This window comes from Petromyzon marinus, unplaced genomic scaffold, assembly GCF_048934315.1.
Source record: "Petromyzon marinus isolate PM22_M1 ecotype Great Lakes invasive population unplaced genomic scaffold, UKy_Petmar_22M1.pri1.0 PM_G_Scaffold_56, whole genome shotgun sequence".
Taxonomy (NCBI): Eukaryota; Metazoa; Chordata; class Hyperoartia; order Petromyzontiformes; family Petromyzontidae; genus Petromyzon; species Petromyzon marinus.
In genome coordinates this window covers 1,270,255-1,293,626 of record NW_027423009.1, presented here as the reverse complement: position 1 = coordinate 1,293,626, position 23,372 = coordinate 1,270,255, and the positions used below count along the sequence as shown (strand labels likewise).

The 23,372-nt window shown below is 54.5% G+C and overlaps 1 protein-coding gene across 2 annotated transcripts; it reads left to right on the top strand.

The window, feature by feature from the left end:
- Positions 1 to 214: 214 nt before the first annotated feature.
- Positions 215 to 20,844, top strand: LOC142918179 (uncharacterized). Of its 2 annotated transcripts, none has more exons than XM_076062304.1 (10): positions 215 to 312; positions 4,920 to 5,202; positions 5,436 to 5,619; positions 6,670 to 6,863; positions 13,044 to 13,483; positions 13,916 to 14,078; positions 15,097 to 15,249; positions 16,049 to 16,201; positions 16,913 to 17,273; positions 20,691 to 20,844. In XM_076062304.1, the coding sequence occupies exons 2-10, from the start codon at positions 4,971 to 4,973 to the stop codon at positions 20,800 to 20,802; spliced, it is 1,992 nt and encodes a 663-aa protein (XP_075918419.1). In that variant the 5' UTR covers positions 215 to 312; positions 4,920 to 4,970; the 3' UTR covers positions 20,803 to 20,844. The 2 variants fall into 2 exon arrangements, with proteins under 2 accessions (XP_075918419.1, XP_075918420.1); XM_076062305.1 differs by having other exon boundaries at positions 15,100 to 15,249; positions 20,691 to 20,843.
- Positions 20,845 to 23,372: the final 2,528 nt, after the last annotated feature.

Genomic DNA, 23,372 nt, shown 5'->3' with positions numbered 1-23,372 from the left:
TGGCTTGGTTCTCATTGTCCACGCTCAAGTCGAGTTGAGCCGCAAATCACCGCGGTCACTTAGGTCGCGGCAAGCCTCGAGGGGGGCGGCCACTTCCTGGGGTCGCGTGGAGCTCAGAAACTGACATTGAGCCGCAAATCACCGCGGTCCCTTAGCCTCGAGCGGGGGGGGGCACTTCCTGGGGTCGCGTGTTGTCCAGCAACTGACGCTGAGCCGCAAATCACCGCGGTCCCTTAGGTCGCATGTAGTTCAGCATTGCGGTGAAGTTCACGGCGGTGGTGGTGGCGGTGGTGGCGGAGTTGTTACAACAAAGTTTGTTTAAATATAAACGCATTAACTTTCTCCCAAACCCCCCTCCCCGACACACATTCAGCTAACGTCTGCGTTTTTTGCTCCCACCTCGTCACTGTTTGTTGTAGTTAGACTGATGGCCTTAATCTAAAGTTGTCTTGTGGTTGTTGTGGTTGTTGTCAGCACGGTGGCTATGAGATGTTAACTACCTCGCCTGGTGTACAGGAGGTCGTGGGTTCGATCCAGACCCTGACGATGCCTGCTGCTGCTACTGTATATTTGTAGTCTGTGTCTCTCTCATCATCATCATGGTGGCTATGAGATGTTGACTACCTCGCCTGGTATACAGGAGGTCGTGAGTTTTATCCAGACCCTGACGATGCTTGCTGCTGCTGTATATTTGTAGTCTGTGTCTCTCATCATCATCACGGTGGCTATGAGATGTTAACTACCTCGCCTGGTCTACAGGAGGTCGTGGGTTCGATCCAGACCCTGACGATGCCTGCTGCTGCTGTATATTTGTAGTCTGTGTCTCTCATCATCATGGTGGCTAGGAGATGTTGACTACCTCGCCTGGTATTCAGGAGGTCGTGGGTTCGATCCAGACCCTGACGATGCCTGCTACTGTATATTTGTAGTCTGTCTCTCTCATCATCATCACGGTGGCTAGGAGATGTTGACTACCTTGCCTGGTATACAGGAGGTCGTGGGTTCGATCCAGACCCTGACGATGCCTGCTGCTGCTGTATATTTGTAGTCTGTGTCTCTCATCATCATCACGGTGGCTATGAGATGTTGACTACCTCGCCTGGTATACAGGAGGTCGTGGGCTCGATCCAGACCCTGACGATGCCTGCTGCTGCTGTATATTTGTGGTATGTGTGTCTCTCTTTCATCATCATCATCACGGTGGCTATGAGATGTTAACTACCTCGGCTGGTATACAGGAGGTCGTGGGTTCTATCCAGACCCTGACGATGCCTGCTGCTGCTGTATATTTGTAGTCTGTGTGTCTCTCTCATCATCACGGTGGCTATGAGATGTTGACCACCTCGCATGGTCTACAGGAGGTCGTGGGTTCTATCCAGACCCTGACGATGCCTGCTGCTGCTGTATATTTGTAGTCTGTGTGTCTCTCTCATCATCACGGTGGCTATGAGATGTTGACCACCTCGCATGGTCTACAGGAGGTCGTGGGTTCTATCCAGACCCTGACGATGCCTGCTGCTGCTGTTTATTTGTAGTCTGTGTGTGTCTCTCATCATCTTCACGGTGGCTATGAGATGTTGACTATCTCGCCAGACCCTGACGATGCCTGCTGCTGCATATTTTTGACGTCTGATTCAGCTCCTACCTTTGCCATCAATCCGGGCTCCCCCCCGACCCCCCAACTCCTTGAGCTACTTGGGGCGCCTTCAGCTGTCGCTGCTCGGATTCCGCTCGCTCCGAGCGCCCCGCCGCCACTCTCTGTGGCCGCTCACGACATCGTTGTTGTTGATGTTGTTGACGATGTTGTTGTTGATGACGTTGTTGTTGTTGACGATGTTGTTGTTGACGACATTGTTGTTGACGATGTTGTTGACGATGATGTTGTTGTTGACGATGATGTTGTTGACGTTGTTGACGATGTTGTTGTTGACGATGTTGTTGTTGATGATGTTGTTGACGATGTTGATGATGTTGTTGACGATGTTGTTGACGACGTTGTTGACGATGTTGTTGTTGACGACGTTGTTGTTGACGACGATGTTGTTGACGACGTTGTTGACGATGTTGTTGTTGACGTTGTTGTTGACGATGTTGTTGACGTTGTTGTTGACGATGTTGTTGTTGACGACGTTATTGACGATGTTGTTGCGGTCGGGGTTGTAGTGTTTGCACCGCGGCGATACAATCTCCAATCTCGCCGCCGCGCGTTTATTTGTGAGTGTCAATGGCGGCGTTGTTCCGCCTCCTGCGTCCTCCCTCGCCGCTCGCGGTCTCCACCGCGTTCGCGATGTCGCGGAGCCTGTCGCCAAAGCTGCGTTCCTGTTCCTGTTCATCCCTCCCGGTCATTAGTCCCATTCGTTCCTGTTCCTGTTCGTCTCGTTCATCCCTCCCGGTCATTAGTCCCATTCGTTCCTGTTCCTGTTCGTCTCGTTCATCCGTCTCGTTCATTAGTCACATTCGTTCCTGTTCCTGTTCGTCCCGTTCATCCGTCTCGTTCATTAGTCCCATTCGTTCCTGTTCCTGTTCGTCGCGTTCATCCGTCTCGTTCATTAGTCCCATTCGTTCCTGTTCCTGTTCGTCCCGTTCATCCGTCTCGTTCATTAGTCCCATTCGTTCCTGTTCCTGTTCGTCTCGTTCATCCGTCTCGTTCATTAGTCCGATTCGTTCCTGTTCCTGTTCGTCTCGTTCATCCCTCCCGGTCATTAGTCCCATTCGTTCCTGTTCGTCTCGTTCATCCGTCTCGTTCATTAGTCCCATTCGTTCCTGTTCCTGTTCGTCCCGTTCATCCGTCTCGTTCATTAGTCCCATTCGTTCGTGTTCCTGTTCGTCTTGTTCATCCGTCTCGTTCATTAGTCCCATTCGTTCCTGTTCCTGTTCGTCCCGTTCATCCGTCTTGTTCATTAGTCCCATTCGTTCCTGTTCCTGTTCGTCTCGTTCATCCGTCTCGTTCATTAGTCCCATTCGTTCCTGTTCCTGTTCGTCTCGTTCATCCCTCCCTGTCATTAGTCCCATTCGCTCCTGTTCCTGTTCGTCTCGTTCATCCCTCTTGGTCATTAGTCCCATTCGTTCCTGTTCCTGTTCGTCCCGTTCATCCGTCTCGTTCATTAGTCCCATTCGTTCGTGTTCCTGTTCGTCTCGTTCATCCGTCTCGTTCATTAGTCCCATTCGTTCCTGTTCCTGTTCGTCCCGTTCATCCGTCTTGTTCATTAGTCCCATTCGTTCCTGTTCCTGTTCGCCTCGTTCATCCGTCTCGTTCATTAGTCCCATTCGTTCCTGTTCCTGTTCGTCTCGTTCATCCCTCCCGGTCATTAGTCCCATTCGCTCCTGTTCCTGTTCGTCTCGTTCATCCGTCCCGGTCATTAGTCACATTCGTTCCCGTTCCTGTTCCTGTTCGTCTCGTTCATCCCTCCCGGTCATTAGTCCCATTCATTCCTGTTCCTGTTCGTCTCGTTCATCCCTCCCGGTCATTAGTCCCATTCGTTCCTGTTCCTGTTCGTCTCGTTCATCCCTCCCGGTCATTAGTCACATTCGTTCCTGTTCCTGTTCGTCTCGTTCATCCCTCCCGGTCATTAGTCCCATTCGTTCCTGTTCCTGTTCGTCTCGTTCATCCCTCCCGGTCATTAGTCCCATTCGTTCCTGTTCCTGTTCGTCCCGTTCATCTGTCTTGTTCATTAGTCCCATTCGTTCCTGTTCCTGTTCGTTCGTCTCATTCATCCATCTCGTTCATTAGTCCCATTTGTTCCTGTTCCTGTTCGTCTCGTTCATCCATCTCGTTCATTAGTCCCATTCGTTCCTGTTCCTGTTCGTCTCGTTCATCCCTCCCGGTCATTAGTCCCATTCGTTCCTGTTCCTGTTCGTCTCGTTCATCTGTCTCGTTCATTAGTCCCATTCGTTCCTGTTCCTGTTCGTCTCGTTCATCCCTCCCGGTCATTAGTCCCATTCATTCATGTTCCTGTTCGTCTCGTTCATCCCTCCCGGTCATTAGTCCCATTCGTTCCTGTTCCTGTTCGTCTCGTTCATCCCTCCCGGTCATTAGTCACATTCGTTCCTGTTCTTGTTCGTCTCGTTCATCCCTCCCGGTCATTAGTCCCATTCGTTCCTGTTCCTGTTCGTCTCGTTCATCCCTCCCGGTCATTAGTCCCATTCGTTCCTGTTCCTGTTCGTCCCATTCATCCGTCTTGTTCATTAGTCCCATTCGTTCCTGTTCCTGTTCGTCTCGTTCATCCATCTCGTTCATTAGTCCCATTCGTTCCTGTTCCTGTTCGTCCCGTTCATCCGTCTCGTTCATTAGTCCCATTCGTTCCTGTTCCTGTTCGTCTCGTTCATCCATCTCGTTCATTAGTCCCATTCGTTCCTGTTCCTGTTCATCCGTCCCGGTCATCCGCTCCGTGTCCTCGGGCAACCGTACGACCAACGCAGGTTGCGAATTGGCCGCGACTCAGCAGGGGGCCTGCAGTGAGCAGCAGCAGCAGCAGCAGCAGCAGCACGAGATGTCGTCCCCCACGTGTCGCGCGTTCGCTGGGGAGAGACGCACCGGCTGATCGTCGTGAGCAGGCGGTGCGGCAGGCCGGCTTCTTGCCCATCTGTACATCGCCCGGAGGCAGGCGATAACCCCGCTCAGGTCTTGGGCCTTTCTCTACCGCCGTGGCTGACGACTTGATTTGTCGAGGAATTATTTCATCACGGGTCGCCGCTGGTGGCGGCAGCCCGCGGTCGGGATGCATGCGCTCCTCGTGAATGCCGAACTGATGTTGCACCGTGCCAGGTAGCCAAGGGGTGCTAATCGGAGACAGGACCATCGCGAGCGGGGTAATGGATGATGATGATGATGCTGATCACGATGGCAACAGCCACGTGCACGGTAACGTCTCTCTCTCTACCTCCCTCTTCTCTCACCACCATCACCACCACCACCACAGGATTCACCTGACCATGACCTGAGACAGAAAACGACCTCGCCCTCTCCAGCAATGTCCTTGGGAGAAAGTCCTTGCCGGAGAGGTCAGAGGTCAGCGGTTCAGAGGTCGCGCGCTTCGGGCAGTGGGCGCGGACTTCACTCCGCGCTCTGCCCGACTGCTCCGTCTCCTCCCGCTGACGACGTCCCACGGAGGTTCACGATGGGCAGCTGGAGACTGCTTCAAGCCCAGCTGCTGCTGCTGCTGCAGCTGCTGCCGGGCGCTAGCGGTTGGCCTCCCGCAACCGGTACGAGGCTCTGTGTTGTTTAAAAAAAAACTATTCACTATTTTTATTTTATTTAAGCCAGTTAAGGCGCCCACTGAGATGTTTTTATATATATTGTAGCTCTTTGTCAGGAGCGACCTGGGGATCGCAGATTGTAGCTGGGCAAAGTGGCTTGTTGGCACTGTGTGAGGGTGTGGGGAGAGTGGTGGTCCAGTGGTAAGGTCACAATGAGTGCCGTTTGCCCATATCCCCAGCTCCACCTTCCCCAATGAATGTTCGCGTGCAGTCTCGAGACCTGCTGTCAACCCTGTGTTGGGAGGATGGAGGGGATACCACAGGGAATATTCCCCCACTGGTTCAGCCTTCAACCATCGACTTCTACAACACTACCAGCAGCTCAAAGCTCCTGAACGTTACCTACAGAGTGGAGTATAAACTGTGAGATGCTCGCTCACTCACTCACCCCCACACTCACTCACTCACCCACTCACCCACCCACTCACTCATCCACTCACTCACTCACCCACTCACTCACCCACCCACCCACTCACTCACTCACCCACCCACTCATTCACCCACTCACTCACCCACTCACTCACTCACCCACTCACTCACCCACCCACCCACCCACTCACTCACTCACTCACCCACTCACTCACCCACTCACTCACTCACTCATCCACCCACTCACTCACCCACCCACCCACCCACCCACTCATTCACCCACTCACTCACCCACTCACTCACTCACCCACTCACTCACCCACCCACCCACTCACTCACTCACCCACTCACTCACTCATCCACCCACTCACTCACCCACCCACCCACCCACTCACTCACTCACTCACCCACTCACTCACTCATCCACCCACTCACTCACCCACTCACTCATTCACTCACCCACTCACTCACCCACCGACTCACTCACCCACTCACTCACCCACTCACTCACTCACTCACCCACTCACTCACTCACTCACTCATTCACTCACCCACCCACCCACCCACTCACTCACCCACTCACTCACTCACTCACCCACCCACCCACTCACTCACCCACCCACTCACTCACCCACTCACTCACCCACTTACACACTCATCCACTCACACATTCGCCCACTTACTCACTCACCCACTCACTCACTCACCCACCCACCCACTCACTCACCCACCCACCCACCCACTCACCCACCCACCCACTCACCCACCCACTCACTCACTCACTCACCCACCCACCCACCCACTCACTCACCCACTCACTCACTCACTCACCCACCCACTCACTCACCCACTCACTCACTCACTCACCCACTCACTCACCCACTCATTCACCCACTCACTCACTCACCCACCCACTCACTCACCCACCCACTCACTCACCCACTCATTCACTCACCCACTCACCCACTCATCCACTCATCCACCCACTCACCCACGCACTCACCCACCCACCCACCCACCCCTCACGTGTCTCCGTCTGCACAGCTACGGAGAAGCCCGCTGGCGGAGTGTCTGCGCTGTGACCGCAGAGACTCGGTGCGATGTCTCCTCAGCGCTGCGACTTCCCGGCCACCGCTATTACCTCCGCGTGAGATCCACCATCTCATCTTCACCATCGCCGCAGTCCTCACCGCTCTCCTCACCCTGGGTTGTGCTTGAGCTCTTGCCCTTGAAGACCAGTGAGTGGCCTTGTCTGTCTCTCTCTCTCTTTGTGTGTCTCTGTGTGTGTGTGTCTCTGTGTATGTCTGTGTGTGTGTGTCTCTCTCTCTCTCTGTGTCTCTGTGTGTGTCTGTGTGTGTGTGTCTCTGTGTATGTCTGTGTGTCTCTGTGTGTATGAGTGTATCTGTGTATGTGTGTCTCTGTGTATGTCTGTGTGTCTCTGTGTATGTCTGTGTGTCTGTGTGTGACTGTGTGTGTGTCTCTGTGTATGTGTGTCTGTGCGTTTGTCTGTGTGTATGTCTGTTTGTGTGTGTCTTTGTGTGTATGTCTCTTTGTATGTGTGTCTGTATGTGTGTCTATGTGTGTCTGTGTGTGACTGTGTGTGTGTCTGTGTGTGTCTGTGTGTGTGTGTCTGTGTGTGTGTCTCTCTCTCTGTGTGTCTATGTGTATGTGTCTGTGTGTGTGTGTCTCTGTGTGTATGTCTGTGTGTGTCTGTGTGTATGAGTCCGGCAAAACAACCCCCTACCTCCTCGCGGTGCCGGATGGGCAACTCTGTCGTGGACAGTGCTGTGGGGGGAGGTCCAATTTTGATTGGCTCCTCCCCTCATGGCATATGTGTCCACCACAGGGGCTAAACGGGGGCTCTGGACGGGTGCGAGGGGCTGGTAACCCCTCCACCTTCAATTAATTACCACTAAACCACAAGTTAAACTGAAATATGTAACTAATAAGCTTGTGCCGGAGGCCCCGGGGGGCCAGGCATCTATGACGTCTCCTGGCCAAACCCCAATTGGCGGAGCCAGGAGATTGAATATCTACCCTCGGGGCTCCTCCAGAAACAACGAAAAGCCACTACGGGTGGCCACGTGGAATGTTCGAACGCTCACTGCGGAGGAGAGGCTGCCACTCCTCTGTTGGGAGCTGGACCGGTACCGCCTGGATCTGTGTGGCATTCAGGAGGTCCGGTGGACCGGCTCTGGCTCCTGCCACCATGAGGGGTGGACAGTCCTCTACTCGGGGCAGCAGACTGCCAAACAACAGGGTGTGGCTCTTCTTTTGAACAAAAGAATGAAGGGGGCGTGGGAGCGTGGCGGTGAGGTGTGGGAAGCTGTAAGTCCCAGGCTACTTTGGGCTCGCCTTCCCATCAACCGGAGGCGAGGAATGGTGGTCGTGGTTACTTATGCCCCCACCGAAGATGAATATCCGTGGAGGGATGCAGGCAAAGCCGATGAGTCAGATGCCTTCTATGACCTCCTGTCACAGGTGCTGGCTAAAGTGGCCCCTCGGGATAGAGTCATCATGTTGGGTGACTTCAATGCCCGAGTTGGTCATGATACTGGCACCTAGTCTGGAGTGATTGGAGGGCATGGGCCATATCAGCTCAATAACAACGGTAGGAGGCTGCTAGATTTTTGTGCAGCCCATGGGCTTGTAATTACCAACACGCTGTTCCGGCATCGGCGCATCCACACAACATCATGGATGCATGCCGGGTCCAAGCAAGAACATCTGCTAGACTACATAGTGACGGACCAGCGGGTGCGAGCCCATGTCCTTGACACCAGGACCTACCGTGGAGCTGATCTGCCCTCTGACCATCGACTAGTCATCTGTAAGATGCGCCTGCCATTCTTCCACTCCGGTGGTGGGTGTACACCCAGGACCCCATTCCAACCTAAAGTGGCCTGGTCTCAGTTATCTGTTGAAAGTTGCAAGCGAGAATTTCATTATCGCTTGCGGCTAGGATTGGCATCGTCCCCGACTAGTCCTGATGTCGAGGGTAAATGGGCGAGGTTTAGGACTGTGACTCATGCAGCTGCAATGGCTGCTTTGGGTACGCGGTCCAGACCTCCCCAGAGACCCTGGCTGACAGAGGAGGTGTTCAGGATGGTTGAGAAAAAGCGATAGGCCCACTGTCATCGGCTACAGAATCCCACGTCAGAGAGTGAGGAGGCTTACCGCAGCCTTCGCTCGGAGGTTCGGAGAGCCGTGAGGCGCTGCAAGGTTGGGTGGTGGTCGCGGGTTGCTGAGGAGATGGAGTCTGCCTCAGTGGCCCGTGATCACAAATCTCTATTTAACTCCATCAAAAAAGTAATCTGCAGCGCCACACCTATTACCATCATTAGGGGAAAAAACGGTGACCCTATCTCCGACCCCCAGGAACAGGTTTACAGATTTGCTGAGCATTTCTGTGAGGTCCTGGGGGAGGGAAAATCCCTCAGCCAGGAAAACATCGTGGCACAAAGTGAGGATGACCCTGCTGAGGCTGCAGTGCCTCAAATATTGGAAGAAGTCATCCCCTGTGAGTGGCTGGCTGAGGTGCCATCTGTTGAGGAAGTACTGAAGGCGATCCGGAGTCTGAGACCAGGAAAGGCAGCGGGCAGAGATGATCTCCCAAGCAAAATGCTGAGGGAGGGCGGCGTTTGTGCACAGACTGCCCTATATGACATCATAACAACAGTCTGGACCACTGGACGGGTTCCGCAGGATTGGAAGGATGCCCTGGTGGTCCCCCTTTTTAAGAAGAGGGGCCGTGCGGACTGTGGCAGCTGCAGGGGCATCTCACTCCTCAGTGTGCCGGAAAAGGTCCTGGCGGGGATTGTTCAACGTCGCCTTGCCGGGCACGCTGAGGAGAGGCTTGCGGAGCCCCAATGCGGTTTCAGGAGGGGGCGGTCCTGCACAGATGCCATATTTTCTGTCCGTCAGCTACAGCAGAGGTGTAGGGAATTCCAACAAGACCTACATCTCTGCTTTATTGACCTGGTCAAGGCCTATTATACCATCAGTAGGCCTGGGCTCTGGGTTGTTCTTCGTGCTTTTGGAGTACCTGACCCTCTGCTCACGATCATTAAGGACCTTCATGATGGTGAGCGGGCCCGGGTAAAACTACGTGGCCGGGAGTCAGAGCCATTCCCTGTTAACCTTGGGGTGCGACAGGGATGTCCTCTGGCTCCCACATTATTTAACATCTATTTTGACCACGTAGTTCGTGAAGCCTTCAATAGCTGTACCGGGGGAATCTCCATATGGTACAGATATAATGGGAGGCTGATCGACGCCCGGGTGCGGTCAAGGGATGGCTCCCTATTGCTCAACCCCGTTATGTATGCTGATGATTTGGTAATAGCTGCACATTCGGAGGAGGAGTTGGAGATGCTGCTGCTGAGACTGGAGCGTGCCACTAAGAGGTGGGGCCTTACCATCAGCCCCACCAAAACTAAGCACCTGCCTGGGTATTTTGTACCATCGGACACTCCACCCCCACAACTCCCAATCGGTGATGGGGCAGTTGTGGAGAGAGTGGAGAGTTTCCCATACCTGGGCAGTGTGCTTATGACTGGCTCCAGTTTAACAGCAGAGGTCTCACTCCGAATCAGTCGAGCGGCAATATCTTTTCATCAGTTGCGTAACGCTGTGCGGAAGCTACCTGGTCTGTCGCTCCGCACTAAGCTTCAGGTTTTCTCGGCCACGGTCATTCCCTCCCTTCTCTACGCTTGCGAAACGTGGACCCCCCTAATGGAACATCTTCGCCGGTTGGAAACATTTAGGCTGGCCTGCCTACGATCCATCCTGGGTTTAACCAGACTGGATTGTGTGAGGAGCTCAAAAAGCCTTGAAAGATCTGGGCAAGGTCCCATCGCTGAGCTCCCCCGGCGGGGAAGGCTGCGATGGCTGGGTCATGTAGCCCGCATGCCTAGCCACCGCATGCCGAAACAGCTTTTGTTCGGCCGGATTGAGGGGGCTGGGCGGGCGCGGCACGGGCTAGAGAAGAGATGGAGTGATGTGGTACAGGAGGACGTGGAGCTGAGTGGACTTGCCGATGACTGGTACCAGCGGTGTCAAGATCGGCCTCTGTGGAGGAGGCTCGTGAAGGATGCTACTGGGCAGTTGGAGGTAGTCGCCCTCCAACAACAGCGGAGGGCGGAGGAGCGACGCTCAGAACAACGAGCGGAGCGCCGGGTGGCTAAAGCACAGCAGGTTGCCACAGTAGGGGGCACAGGTGGTGCATCAGCCAGTCATCTCAGTCAGTCGACCCGTGGCACCTGGGTCTGCCCCGTGACCTCCTGCCAGCGGGTGTTCGACACTTCACGTGGCCTCAGGGTGCACATAGCCTGGCACAAGCGTCGTGGTGACGTCACCGCCACTTAGTGGCGAATGGCGGTTGTTGTTGTTGTGTCTGTGTGTGTGCCTGTGTGTGTGTGTCTGTGTGTGTGTCTGTCTATGTGTGTGTCTCTGTGTCTCTGTGTGTGTTTCTGCATGTGACTGTCTTTGTGTCTGTGTGTGTGTCTCTGTGTGTGTCTGTGTGTGTGTGTCTGTGTGTGACTGTGTGTCTGTGTGTCTGTGTGTGTCTGTGTGTGTGTGTTTGTGTGTGACTGTGTGTGTGACTGTCTTTGTGTCTGTGTGTGTGTCTGTGGACCCCCCTAATGGAACATCTTCGCCGGTTAGAAACATTTAGGCTGGCCTGCCTACGATCCATCCTGGGTTTAACCAGACTGGATTGTGTGAGGAGCTCACAAATCCTTGAAAGATCTGGGCAAGGTCCCATCGGTGAGCTCCTCCGGCGGGCAAGGCTGTGATGGCTGGGTCATGTAACCCGCATGCCCAGCCACCGCATGCCGAAACAGCTTTTGTTCGGCCGGATTGAGGGGGCTAAACGGGCGTGGCACGGGCTAGAGAAGAGATGGAGTGATGTGGTACGGGAGGACGTGGAGCTGAGTGGACTTGCCGATGACTGGTACCAGCGGTGTCAAGATCGGCCTCTGTGGAGGAGGCTCGTGAAGGACGCTACTGGGCAGTTGGAGGTAGTCGCCCTCCAACAACAACGGAGGGCGGAGGAGCGACGCTCACAACAACAAGCGGAGCGCCGGGTGGCTAACGCACAGCAGGTTGGCACAGTAGGGGGCACAGGTGGTGCATCAGCCAGTCGTCTCAGTCAGTCGACCCGTGGCACCTGGGTCTGCCCCGTGACCTCCTGCCAGCGGGCGTTCGACACTTCACGTGGCCTCAGGGTGCACATAGCCTGGCACAAGCGTCGTGGTGACGTCACCGCCACTTAGTGGTGAATGGCGGTTGTTGTTGTGTCTGTGTGTGTGACTGTGTGTGTGACTGTCTTTGTGTCGCTGTGTGTGTCTCTGTGTGTGTGTCTGTGTGTGTGACTGTGTGTGTGACTGTCATTGTGTCTCTGTGTGTGTGTGTGTCTGTGTGTCTGTGCATGTGTGTCTGTGTGTCTGTGCGTGTGTGTCTGTGTGTGTGACTGTGTGTGTGACTGTCTTTGTGTCTCTTTGTGTGTGTCTGGTGTGTGTCTGTGTGTGTGTGTGTGTGGCTGTGTGTGTGACTGTCTTTGTGTCGCTATGTGTGTCTCTGTGTGTGTCTGTGTGTGTGACTGTGTGTGTGACTGTCTTTGTGTCTCTGTGTGTGTCTGTGTGTCTGTGCATGTGTGTCTGTGTGTGTCTGTGCGTGTGTGTGTGTCTGTGTGTGTGACTGTGTGTGTGACTGTCTTTGTGTCTCTGTGTGTGTGTCTGTGTGTGTGTGTCTCTCTGTGTGTGTGTCTGTGTGTGTGTGTGTCTGTCTGTGTGTGTGTCTGTGTGGGTGTGTCTGTGGGTGTGTGTCTGTGTGTGTGTGTCTGTGTGTGTGACTGTGTGTGTGACTGTCTTTGTGTCTCTGTGTGTGTGTCTGTGTGTGTGACTGTCTTTGTGTCTCTGTGTGTGTCTGTGTGTCTGTGCGTGTGTGTCTGTGTCTGTGCGTGTGTGTCTGTGTGTGTGACTGTGTGTGTGACTGTCTTTGTGTCTCTGTGTGTGTCTGTGTGTGTCTCTCTGTGTGTGTGTCTGTGTGTGTGTGTCTGTCTGTGTGTGTGTCTGTGTGTCTGTGCGTGTGTGTCTGTGTGTGTGGGGAGCGGTAGTGTAGCGGTTAGCACTACGCTGCGCTGTGAACCTGGCGACCCAGGTTCGATTCCCGCTCACGGCCAACACCGGTGACCATTGTCTGAACCGGTCCTGGGGCTCCCCTAGGTCGACTCAGCCTGAAATGAGTACCCGGTGCGGTGTGTCAACATCGCCACTGGGTCGACAAAGGCGGTCGGGCGTGGTGCTGGCCACCCACCCCCTCGTGTGCCGTTCCGGCCTTCATAGGTGCTGCTCGCTGACAGCACTTGCCCCTACAGTCTGCGAAGGCTACACGGGGGATCTTTGTCTTTGTCTCAGCTGTGCTCAGTGCTCCGACGGTCACCTTGATGCTCCACAAGAAAGTGACGGTGGACGAGGCTGGCGGCGAGGAGGAGTGCCGTGTTGAGGATGACGATGACGGTGACAGTGAAGGCCGCGGCGGTGACGATGACCACGACGATGACGGTGACCGCGGCGGTGACGATGACCACGACGATGACGATGACCGCGACGATGACGGTGACCACGATGACGATGACCGCGACGATGATGACCACGACGATGACGATGACCGCGACGATGACGATTACCGTGACATTGACGGTCACCACGACGACCGCGAAGAGGGAGAGGCGGAGTGGTGGGAGCTCTTCGTGGGGGTCTCCATGAGGAGTGGGTGGAGGAGGAGGATGGAGCGGCGTGACGTGCTGTACCACCTGCAGGCGGAGGTCTCGACGAGGGGGGGCACAACCAGCACGGTGAGAGTGGGTGGGTGAGTGGGTGGGTGGGTGGGTGAATGGGTGAGTGAGTGAGTGGGTGAGTGAGTGGGTGGGTGAATGGGTGAGTGAGTGAGTGAGTGGTTGAGTCGGTGGGTGGGTGGGTGAATGGGTGAGTGAGTGAGTGAGTGGTTGAGTCGGTGGGTGGGTGAGTGAGTGGGTGAGTGAGTGGGTGAGTGGGTGAGTGAGTGAGTGGGTGGGTGAGTGGGTGGGTGGGTGAGTGGGTGGGTGGGTGGATGAGTGAGTGGGTGGGTGAGTGGGTGGGTGATTGGGTGGGTGATTGGGTGGGTGAGTGGTTGAGTAGTAGTAGCATGATAATGCTACTACTACTGATGAAAATGATGATGCTGCTGCTACTGATGATGCTACTGATGATGATGATGATGGTACTGATTATGATGATGCTTCTGCTAGGAGCGCTTTGTGGGATGTCGCTACCGCCACACGGTACCTCCGCTTAGAGGCGCTGCTGAGTACTGCATCCGTGTGAGAATCGTAGCTGACTACCCCCGGTGGAAGACAGGGGAGTGGTCTCCAATGTCCTGTGTCTCCTTCCCTCCACCACACAGCACTATGGGTGAGTGGGTGCGTGGGTGGGTGAGTGGGTGGGTGTGTGAGTAGGTGAGTGAGTGGTTGAGTGGCTGGGTGAGTGAGTGGTTGAGTGAGTGAGTGGATAGGTGAGTGGTTGAGTGAGTGGGTGGGTGAGTGAATGAGGTGTGTGGGTGAGTAGGTGAGTGGGTGAGTGAGTGGGTGAGTGGGTGGGTGAGTGAGTGGTTGAGTGAGTAGGTGGGTGAGTGGGTGGGTGAGTGAGTGGGTGAGTGAGTGGGTGTGTGATTGGGTGGGTTAGTGGTTGAATAAGTGGGTGGGCGAGTGAGTGGGTGAGTGGTTGAGTGAGTGAGTGGGTGAGTGGGTGGGCGAGTGGTTGAGTGAGTGGGTGGGTGAGTGAATGAGTAGGTGTGGGGGTGAGTGGGTGTGTGAATAGGTGAGTGGGTGAGTGAGTGGGTGAGTTGGTGGTTGAGTGAGTGGATGAGTGGGTGGGTGAGTGAGTGGATGAGTGAGTGGATGAGTGGGTGGGTGAGTGAGTGGATGAGTGAGTGGGTGGGTGAGTGGGTGAGTGGGTGGGCGAGTGGTTGAGTGAGTGGGTGGGTGAGTGAATAAGTAGGTGTGTGGGTGAGTGGGTGAGTGAGTAGGTGAATGGGTGGGTGAGTGGGTGGGTGAGTGAGTGGTTGACTGAGTGGGTGGGTGAGTGGGTGGGTGGGTGAGTGAGTGAGTGGTTGACTGAGTCGGTGGGTGAGTGAGTGGGTGAGTGGTTGGGTGAGTGACTGGTTGACTGAGTGGGTGAGTGAGTGGGTGGGTGAGTGAGTGGGTGAGTGAGTGTGTGATTGGGTGAGTTGGTGGGTGAGTGGGTGGGCGAGTGGTTGAGTGAGTGGGTGGGTGAGTGAATGAGGTGTGTGAGTAGGTGAGTGGGTGGGTGAGTGAGTGAGTGGGTGGGTGAGTGAGTGAGTGAGTGGGTGAGTGAGTGGGTGGGTGAGTGGGTGGGTGAGTGGGTGGGTGAGTGAGTGGGTGGGTGTCTCTCTCCCCATGTGTCTCCCAAGCAGGTCCTCCGATCTCAGTGTGGGCCACGGGAGACGCGGTGTCCGAGGGAGACACGGCCACGCTACGCTGCGGCGTGTCGCAAAATCCAGACTCAGACCCAATTCAGTGGAGCAACCCTCACGGGCAGACACTCTACTTCCAGACCGTCAAGGGTGAGCGGCAAGCACTCTCTCTGTGTCTCTCTCTCTCTGTCTCTCTCTCTGTCCCTCTGTCTCTCTCTCTCTGTCTCTCTCTCTCTGTCCCTCTGTCTCTCTCTCTGTCTCTCTCTGTATCTGCCCCTCTCTCTCTCTGTGTCTCTCTCTGTCTCTCTCTCTGTCTCTCTCTGTCTCTCTCTCTGTCTCTCTCTGTCTCTGCCGCTCTCTCTCTCTCTGTGTCTCTCTCTCGCTGTGTGTGTGTGTGTCTCTCTCTCTCTCTGTCTCTCTCTGTGTCTCTCGCTCGCTGTGTGTCTCTCTCTCTGTCTCTCTCTGTGTCTCTCCCTCTATCCCAATGTCTCTCTCTCTCTGTCTCTCTCTGTGTCTCTCCCTCTATCCCAATGTCTCTCTCTCTCTGTCTCTCTCTGTCTATCTCTCTGCGTCTCTCTATCCCCATGTCTCTCTCTGTCTCTCTCTGTCTCTGTGTCTCTCTGTGTTTGTCTCTCTCTCTCTGTGCCTCTTACTCTATCCCAATGTCTCTGTCTCTGTCTCTCTGTGTGTGTGTGTCTCTCTCTATCCCAATGTCTCTCTCTCTGGCTCTCTCTGTCTATCTCTCTGCGTCTCTCTATCCCCATCTATCTCTGTCTCTGTATCTCTCTGTGTTTGTCTCTCTCTGTCTCTCTCTGTGTCTATCTCTCTCTCTGTCTCTGTGTCTCTCTGTGTTTGTCTCTCTCTCTCTGTCTCTCTCTCTGTCTATCTCTCTGTGTGTCTCTATCCCCATGTCTCTCTCCCTGTGTCTCCCTGTCTCCCCGTGTTTCAGCCCACACGAACCCGCGTGTCTCTCTGCTGCACTGGAGCTCCACCAGGCTGGACCTCACCATCTCCCGCGTCTCCACGCTGGACCAGGGGGTCTACAGCTGCTCCCTCTTCAGCCTGGGGACCCCCATGGCTTACGCCCTGCTCACCGTCGGTGGTGAGCAACGCTCACCTCACCTCTCTCTCTCTCTACCTCAGACACACACAGAGACACACAGACACACAGACACACACAGACACACACACAGACACACACACAGACACACATACACAGACAGACACACACACAGACACACACACAGACACACACACAGACACACACACACAGACACACAGACACAGACAGACACACAGACAGAAACACACACAGACACATAGAGAGAGGCACACACACAGACACACACAGATACAGGCACACACACAGATACACACACACACAGACACAACAACCGCCATTCGCCACTAAGTGGCGGTGATGTCACCACGACGCTTGTGCCAGGCCATGTGCACCCTGAGGCCACGTGAAGTGTCGAACGCCCGCTGGCAGGAGGTCACGGGGCAGACCCAGGTGCCACGGGTCGACTGACTGAGATGACTGGCTGATGCACCACCTGTGCCCCCTACTGTGCCAACCTGCTGTGCTTTAGCCACCCGGCGCTCCGCTCGTTGTTGTGAGCGTCGCTCCTCCGCCCTCCGTTGTTGTTGGATGGAGGGCGACTGCCTCCAACTGCCCAGTAGCAGCGTCCTTCACGAGCCTCCTCCACAGAGACACACACAGACACAGACACACACAGACACACATTTTAAAAGACACACAGACAACAACCGCCATTCGCCACTAATTTCCCTTGTCTTCCTGCTCTCGCAGCCACTACCGCCACCACCATCACCACCACCACCCCCACCACCGCCCCCACCACCACCACCACCGCCCCCACCACCACCACCCCCACCACCGCCCCCACCACCACCACCGCCCCCACCACCACCACCCCCCCCACCACCACCACCGCCACCACCACCCTGCCAACCTCCTGCACCTCCCCACGCTCGTGCGCGGTGACTGCGGGCGACGCGGCGACGCTCTCCGCCCCCGCCAGCACCGTGGGCCCCTCCTCCTCCTGCTGCTCCGTGCGCTGGACGGCGACGCTGACGGCGCTGTCCCTGGCGGCCTCCCTGCTCGCGAGCGCCCCCGTGTGGGCACGCGGAGTTATTGACGGCCTCGCCCGGTACGCGGGAGGTCAGGGGTTAGATCCCCAGACCCTGACCACGTCTGCTGCTGCTGCTGCTGTATATTTTAGAGTTTGCGGTGTCTCTCATCATCATCATCACGGTGGCTGCGGAGTTGTTGACTGCCTCGCCTGGTACGCGGGAGGTCGAGGGTTAGATCCCCAGACCCTGATCACGTCTGCTGCTGCTGCTGTATATTTTAGAGTTTGCGGTGTCTCCCATCATCATCATCACGGTGGTTACGGAGTTGTTGACTGCCTCGCCTGCTACGCGGGAGGTCCTGCTGCTACGGCACGAACACAACATTCCCATTCTGTCCACAGTAGAGTTTGTTTTTGTGTTAAGTGGCGTAAATATATAAACGCTGTGTGGTCAAACCCGCCACCGCCTGACAGCCAATTTGTCAGGTTTAGTGTCACGTAAACAAAACGTGCCAATTAGTTACTAGTTTATAGTGTAGTGTATAGAGTAGTGTTTGGTGGCGTGTATAGTGTAGTGTATAGTAGTGTATGGTGTAGTGTATAGTAGTGTATAGTGTAGTTTATAGTGTAGTGTATAGAGTAGTGTATGGTGTCGTGTATAGTGTAGTGTATAGTAGTGTATAGAGTAGTGTATGGTGTCGTGTATAGTGTAGTGTATAGTAGTGTATAGTGCAGAGTATAGCAGTGTATAGTGTAGTATATAGTGTAGTGTATAATGTAGAGTATAGTGTAGTGTATAGTGTAGTATACTAGTTCAACACTATCCGGTTGTGTGTTGGAGAGTAAAACAACTACAACATTTACAATTATAGTTTAGTGTATAGTAGTGTAGTGTATAGTAGTGTAGTGTATAATGTAGTGTATAGTTTAGTGTATAGTATAGTGTAGTGTATAGTATAGTGTAGTATATAGTAGTGCATAGTGTAGTGGAAATTGTGTGGTATAGTAGTGTATAGTGCAATGTACAGTGTAGTGTATAGTAGTTTATAGTATAGTGTAGTGTGTAGTGTAGTTTACAGTGTAGTGTATAGTTTAGTTTATAGTGTAGTGTATAGTGTACTGTTTTGTAGTGTGTAGTCTCTAGTGTAAAGTGTAGAGTATAGTGTAGTGTATAGTGTAGTTTATAGTGTAGTGTACAGTGTAGTTTATAGTGTGTAGTGTATAGTGGTTGAGTAGTGTATAGTATAGTTTTTACTGTAGTGTATAGTGGAGTGTATAGTGTAGTTTATAGTGTAGTGTACCTCCGAGCCAGAGGACATCCCTGTCATACCCAAAAGTGTACAGGGAATGGCTCCGACTCCTGGCCACGTAGTTTTGCCCGGGCCCGCTCACCATCATGAAGGTCCTTAATAATCGTGAGCAGAGGGTCAGGGACTCTGAAAGCACGAAGAACAATCCAGAGCCCAGGCCTACTGATGGTATCATAGGCCTTGACAAGGTCAATAAAGCAGAGATGTAGGTCTTGTTGGAATTCCCTACACCTCTGCTGTAGCAGGCGGACAAAAAATGGCATCTTTGCAGGACCGCCCTTTCCTCAAACAGCATTGGGGCTCCGCAAGCCTCTCCTCAGCATGCCTATCGAAGCGATGTTGAATAATCCTTGAGATGCCCCTGTAGTTGTTACAGTCTGTGCGGTCCCCCTTCTTAAAGAGGGGGACCACCAGGGCATCCTTCCAATCCTGCGGAACCCGTCCAGTGGTCCAGACTGTTGTTAAGATGTCATGTAGGGCAGTCTGCGCACAAAGGCCACCCTCCCTCAGCATTTCGCTTGGGAGATCATCTCTGCCCGCTGCCTTTCCTGGTCTCAGGCTCTGGATCGCCTTCAGTACTTCCTCAACAGATGGCACCTCAGCCAGCGCACTCACAGAGGGTGACTTCTTACAATATTTTAGGCATCACAGCCTCAGCAGGGTTATCCCCACTTTGTCCCACATTTTCCAGGCTGAGAGATTCCCCCTCCCCCAGGGCCTCACAGAAATGCTCAGCAAATCTGCAAACCTGTTCCTGGGGGTCGGAGATTGGATCACCGTTCTTTCCCCTAATGATGGTAATAGGTATGGCGCTGCAGGTAACTTTTTTGATGGAGTTAAAGAGCGATTTGTGATCGCGGGCCATTGAGGCAGACTCCATCTCCTCAGCAACCCACAACCACCTCCCATCATTGCAGCGCCTCACGGCTCTCCGTACCTCCAAGCGAAGGCTGTGGTAAGCCTCCTCAATCTACGACATGGGATGTTGTAGCCAATGAGATTGGGCCTGTCGCTTTTTCTCAGCCAGCCTGAACACCTCCTCTGTCAGCCTGGGTCTCTGGGGAGGTCTGGACCGTTTTCCCAAATCAGCCATTGCAGCTGCATGAGCCACAGTCCTAAATGCCGCCTATTTCCCCTCGACATCAGGAGGAGTGGGGGACGATGCCAACCCCAGCCACAAGTGATGATGACATTTTCACTTGCAGCTTTCATCAGCTAGCTGAGACCATGCCACCTTAGGTTGGAATGGGGTCCTGGGTGTACACCCACTACCGGAGTGGAAAAATGGCAGGTGCATCTTACAGATGACTAGTCGATGGTCAGTGGGCAGATCAGCTCCACGGTGGGTCCTGGTGTCAAGGACATGGGCTCGCATCCGCTGGTCCGTCACTATGTAGTCCAGCAGATGTTCTTGCTTGGACCCGGCATGCATCCATGATGTTGTGTGGATGCGCCGATGCCGGAACAGCGTGTTGGTAATTTCAAGCCCATTGGCTGCACAAAAATCAAGCAACCTCCTACCGTTGTTATTGAGCTGATCTGGTCCATGCCTTCCAATCACTCCAGACCAGGTGCCAGCATCATGACCAACTCGGGCATTGAAGTCACCCAGCAAGATGACTCTATCCCGAGGGGCCACTTTAGCTAGCACCTGTGACAGGAGGTCATAGAAGGCATCTGACTCATTGGCCTTGCCTGCATCCCTCCAGATGTTCATCTTCGGTGGGGGCATAAGTAACTACGACCACCACTCCTCGCCTCTGGTTGATGGGAAGGCGAGCCCAAAGTAGCCTGATGCTTACAGCTTCCCACACCTCACCGCCACGCTCCCACGCCCCCTTCATTCTTGCGTTCAGAAGAAAAGCCACACCCTGTTCTTTGGCAGTCTCCTGCCCCGAGTAGAGGACTGTCCACCCCTCATGATAGCAGGAGCCAGAACCGGTCCACCGGACCTCCTGAATGCCACAGAGATCCAGGCGGTGCCGGTCCAGCTCCTAACAGAGGAGTGGCAGCCTCTCCTCCGCAGTGAGCGTTCGAACATTCCACGTGGCCATCCGCAGTGGTTTTTTGTTGTTTCTGTAGGTGACCCGAGGTAGGTACGTATCACCACCTTCATCACCACCTCCACCCTCATGCTAGCTAGCTACGGCGTGTCACCCTTGCCTACTTTCTCTGCTCCCTCCAGTGGCTTCGAGAGTGGCGTGCTGGCCGGGGGTCGCCACGACGACGACGACGATGGCGACGATGGCACCGTGGGGATGATGGAGCAGCACGAGGAGGAGGTGGAGGAGGTGTAACTGGAGGAGGTGGAGGAGGTGTAACTGGAGGAGGTGGAGGAGGTGTAACTGGAGGAGGTGGAGGTGAAGGTGGTGTAGGAGGTGGTGGAGGAGGAGGTGGAGGAGGAGGTGTAGGAGGTGGTGTAGAAGGTGGTGGAGGAGGAGGAGGTAGAGGAGGAGGTGAAGGTGGTGTAGGAGGTGGTGTAGGAGGAGGTGGAGGAGGAGGTGTAACTGGAGGAGGTGGAGGAGGAGGAGGTGTAGCAGGTGTAACTGGAGGAGGTGTAACTGGAGGAGGTGGAGAATGAGGTGGAGGAGGTGTAACTGGAGGAGGTGGAGGAGGAGGTGAAGGTGGTGTAGGAGGTGGTGGAGGAGGAGGTGTAACTGGAGGAGGTGTAACTGGAGGAAGTGGAGGAGGAGGTGAAGGTGGTGTAGGAGGTTGTGGAGGAGGAGGTGGAGGAGGAGGTGTAAGAGGTGGTGTGGGAGGTGGTGTAGGAGGAGGTGGAGGATGAGGAGGAGGTGGAGGAGGAGGAGGTGAAGGTGGTGTAGGAGGTGGTGGAGGAGGTGGAGGACGAGGTGTAGAAGGTGGTGGAGGAGGAGGTGGAGGAGGAGGAGGTGAAGGTGGTGTAGGAGGTGGTGTAGGAGGAGGTGGAGGAGGAGGTGTAACTGGAGGAGGTGGAGGAGGAGGAGGTGTAGCAGGTGTAACTGGAGGAGGTGTAACTGGAGGAGGTGGAGGAGGTGTAACTGGAGGAGGTGGAGGAGGAGGTGAAGGTGGTGTAGGAGGTTGTGGAGGAGGAGGTGGAGGAGGAGGTGTAGGAGGTGGTGTGGGAGGTGGTGGAGGAGGAGGTGGAGGAGGAGGAGGAGGAGGAGGAGGTGAAGGTGGTGTAGGAGGTGGTGGAGGAGGTGGAGGAGGAGGTGTAGGAGGTGGTGGAGGAGGAGGTGGAGGAGGAGGTGGAGGAGGAGGAGGTGAAGGTGGTGTAGGAGGTGGTGTAGGAGGAGGTGGAGGAGGAGGTGTAACTGGAGGAGGTGGAGGAGGAGGAGGTGTAGCAGGTGTAACTGGAGGAGGTGTAACTGGAGGAGGTGGAGGAGGAGGTGGAGGAGGTGTAACTGGAGGAGGTGGAGGAGGAGGTGAAGGTGGTGTAGGAGGTGGTGGAGGAGGAGGTGTAACTGGAGGTGTAACTGGAGGAAGTGGGGGAGGAGGTGAAGGTGGTGTAGGAGGTTGTGGAGGAGGAGGTGGAGGAGGAGGTGTAGGAGGTGGTGTGGGAGGTGGTGGAGGAGGAGGTGGAGGAGGAGGAGGAGGAGGAGGTGGAGGAGGAGGAGGAGGAGGTGAAGGTGGTGTAGGAGGTGGTGGAGGAGGTGGAGGAGGAGGTGTAGGAGGTGGTGGAGGAGGAGGTGGAGGAGGAGGTGGAGGAGGAGGAGGTGAAGGTGGTGTAGGAGGTGGTGTAGGAGGAAGTGGAGGAGGAGGTGTAACTGGAGGAGGTGGAGGAGGAGGAGGTGTAGCAGGTGTAACTGGAGGAGGTGGAGGAGGAGGTGGAGGAGGTGTAACTGGAGGAGGTGGAGGAGGTGTAACTGGAGGAGGTGGAGGAGGTGTAACTGGAGGAGGTGGTTGGAGGAGGTGAAGGTGGTGTAGGAGGTGGTGGAGGAGGAGGTGGAGGAGGATGAGGAGGTGTAACTGGAGGAGGTGGAGGAGGTGTAGCAGGTCTAACTGGAGGAGGTGGAGGAGGAGGTGGAGGAGGTGTAACTGGAGGAGGTGGAGGAGGAGGTGAAGGTGGTGTAGGAGGTCGTGGAGGAGATGTAACTGGAGGAGGTGGAGGAGGAGGTGTAGCAGGTGTAACTGGAGGAGGTGTAACTGGAGGAGGTGGAGGAGGTGTAACTGTAGGAGGTGGAGGAGGTGGAGGAGGTGTAGGAGGAGTCTGATGGGGACATCTCCTGGTGATGTCTCTCCCCCCGCGGCCTCCATGGGCGCCACTGTCGGCTCACACCGCTGGCGAGGCCTCTCGGTCTCCGTGTGTGTGCAGCGTGCGCATTAGTGGTGTTGTTGTTGTCGTTATTGTTGATGTTTCGATTTAAAGCTTTCGTGACTGCAAGGATTCATCTTGTTTGGTTCTTTCGGTAAAGTCACGTAGATTGATAATAAAATAATGCTAAATTCTCCTGTTTGATTTGTACTAGGTGCCTCTGTGGATGTGTAAGCTTTGACTTTTACATTGCCATTTCTATGACCAGTCACAAGCTAATCACTCAGTTATTTCAATGCTAAATTCTGTTTGATTTGTACTAGGTGCCTCTGTGGATGTGTAGGCTTTGACTTTAACATAGCTATTTCTATGACCAGTCACAAGATAATCACTCAGTTATTTCAATGCTAAATTCTCCTGTTTGATTTGTACTAGGTGCCTCTGTGGATGTGTAGGCTTTGACTTTAACATAGCTATTTCTATGACCAGTCACAAGCTAATCATGCAGCTATTTCAATGCTAAATTCTCCTGTTTGATTTGTACTAGGTGCCTCTGTGGATGTGTAGGCTTTGACTTTAACATAGCTATTTCTATGACCAGTCACAAGCTAATCACGCAGCTATTTCAATGCTAAA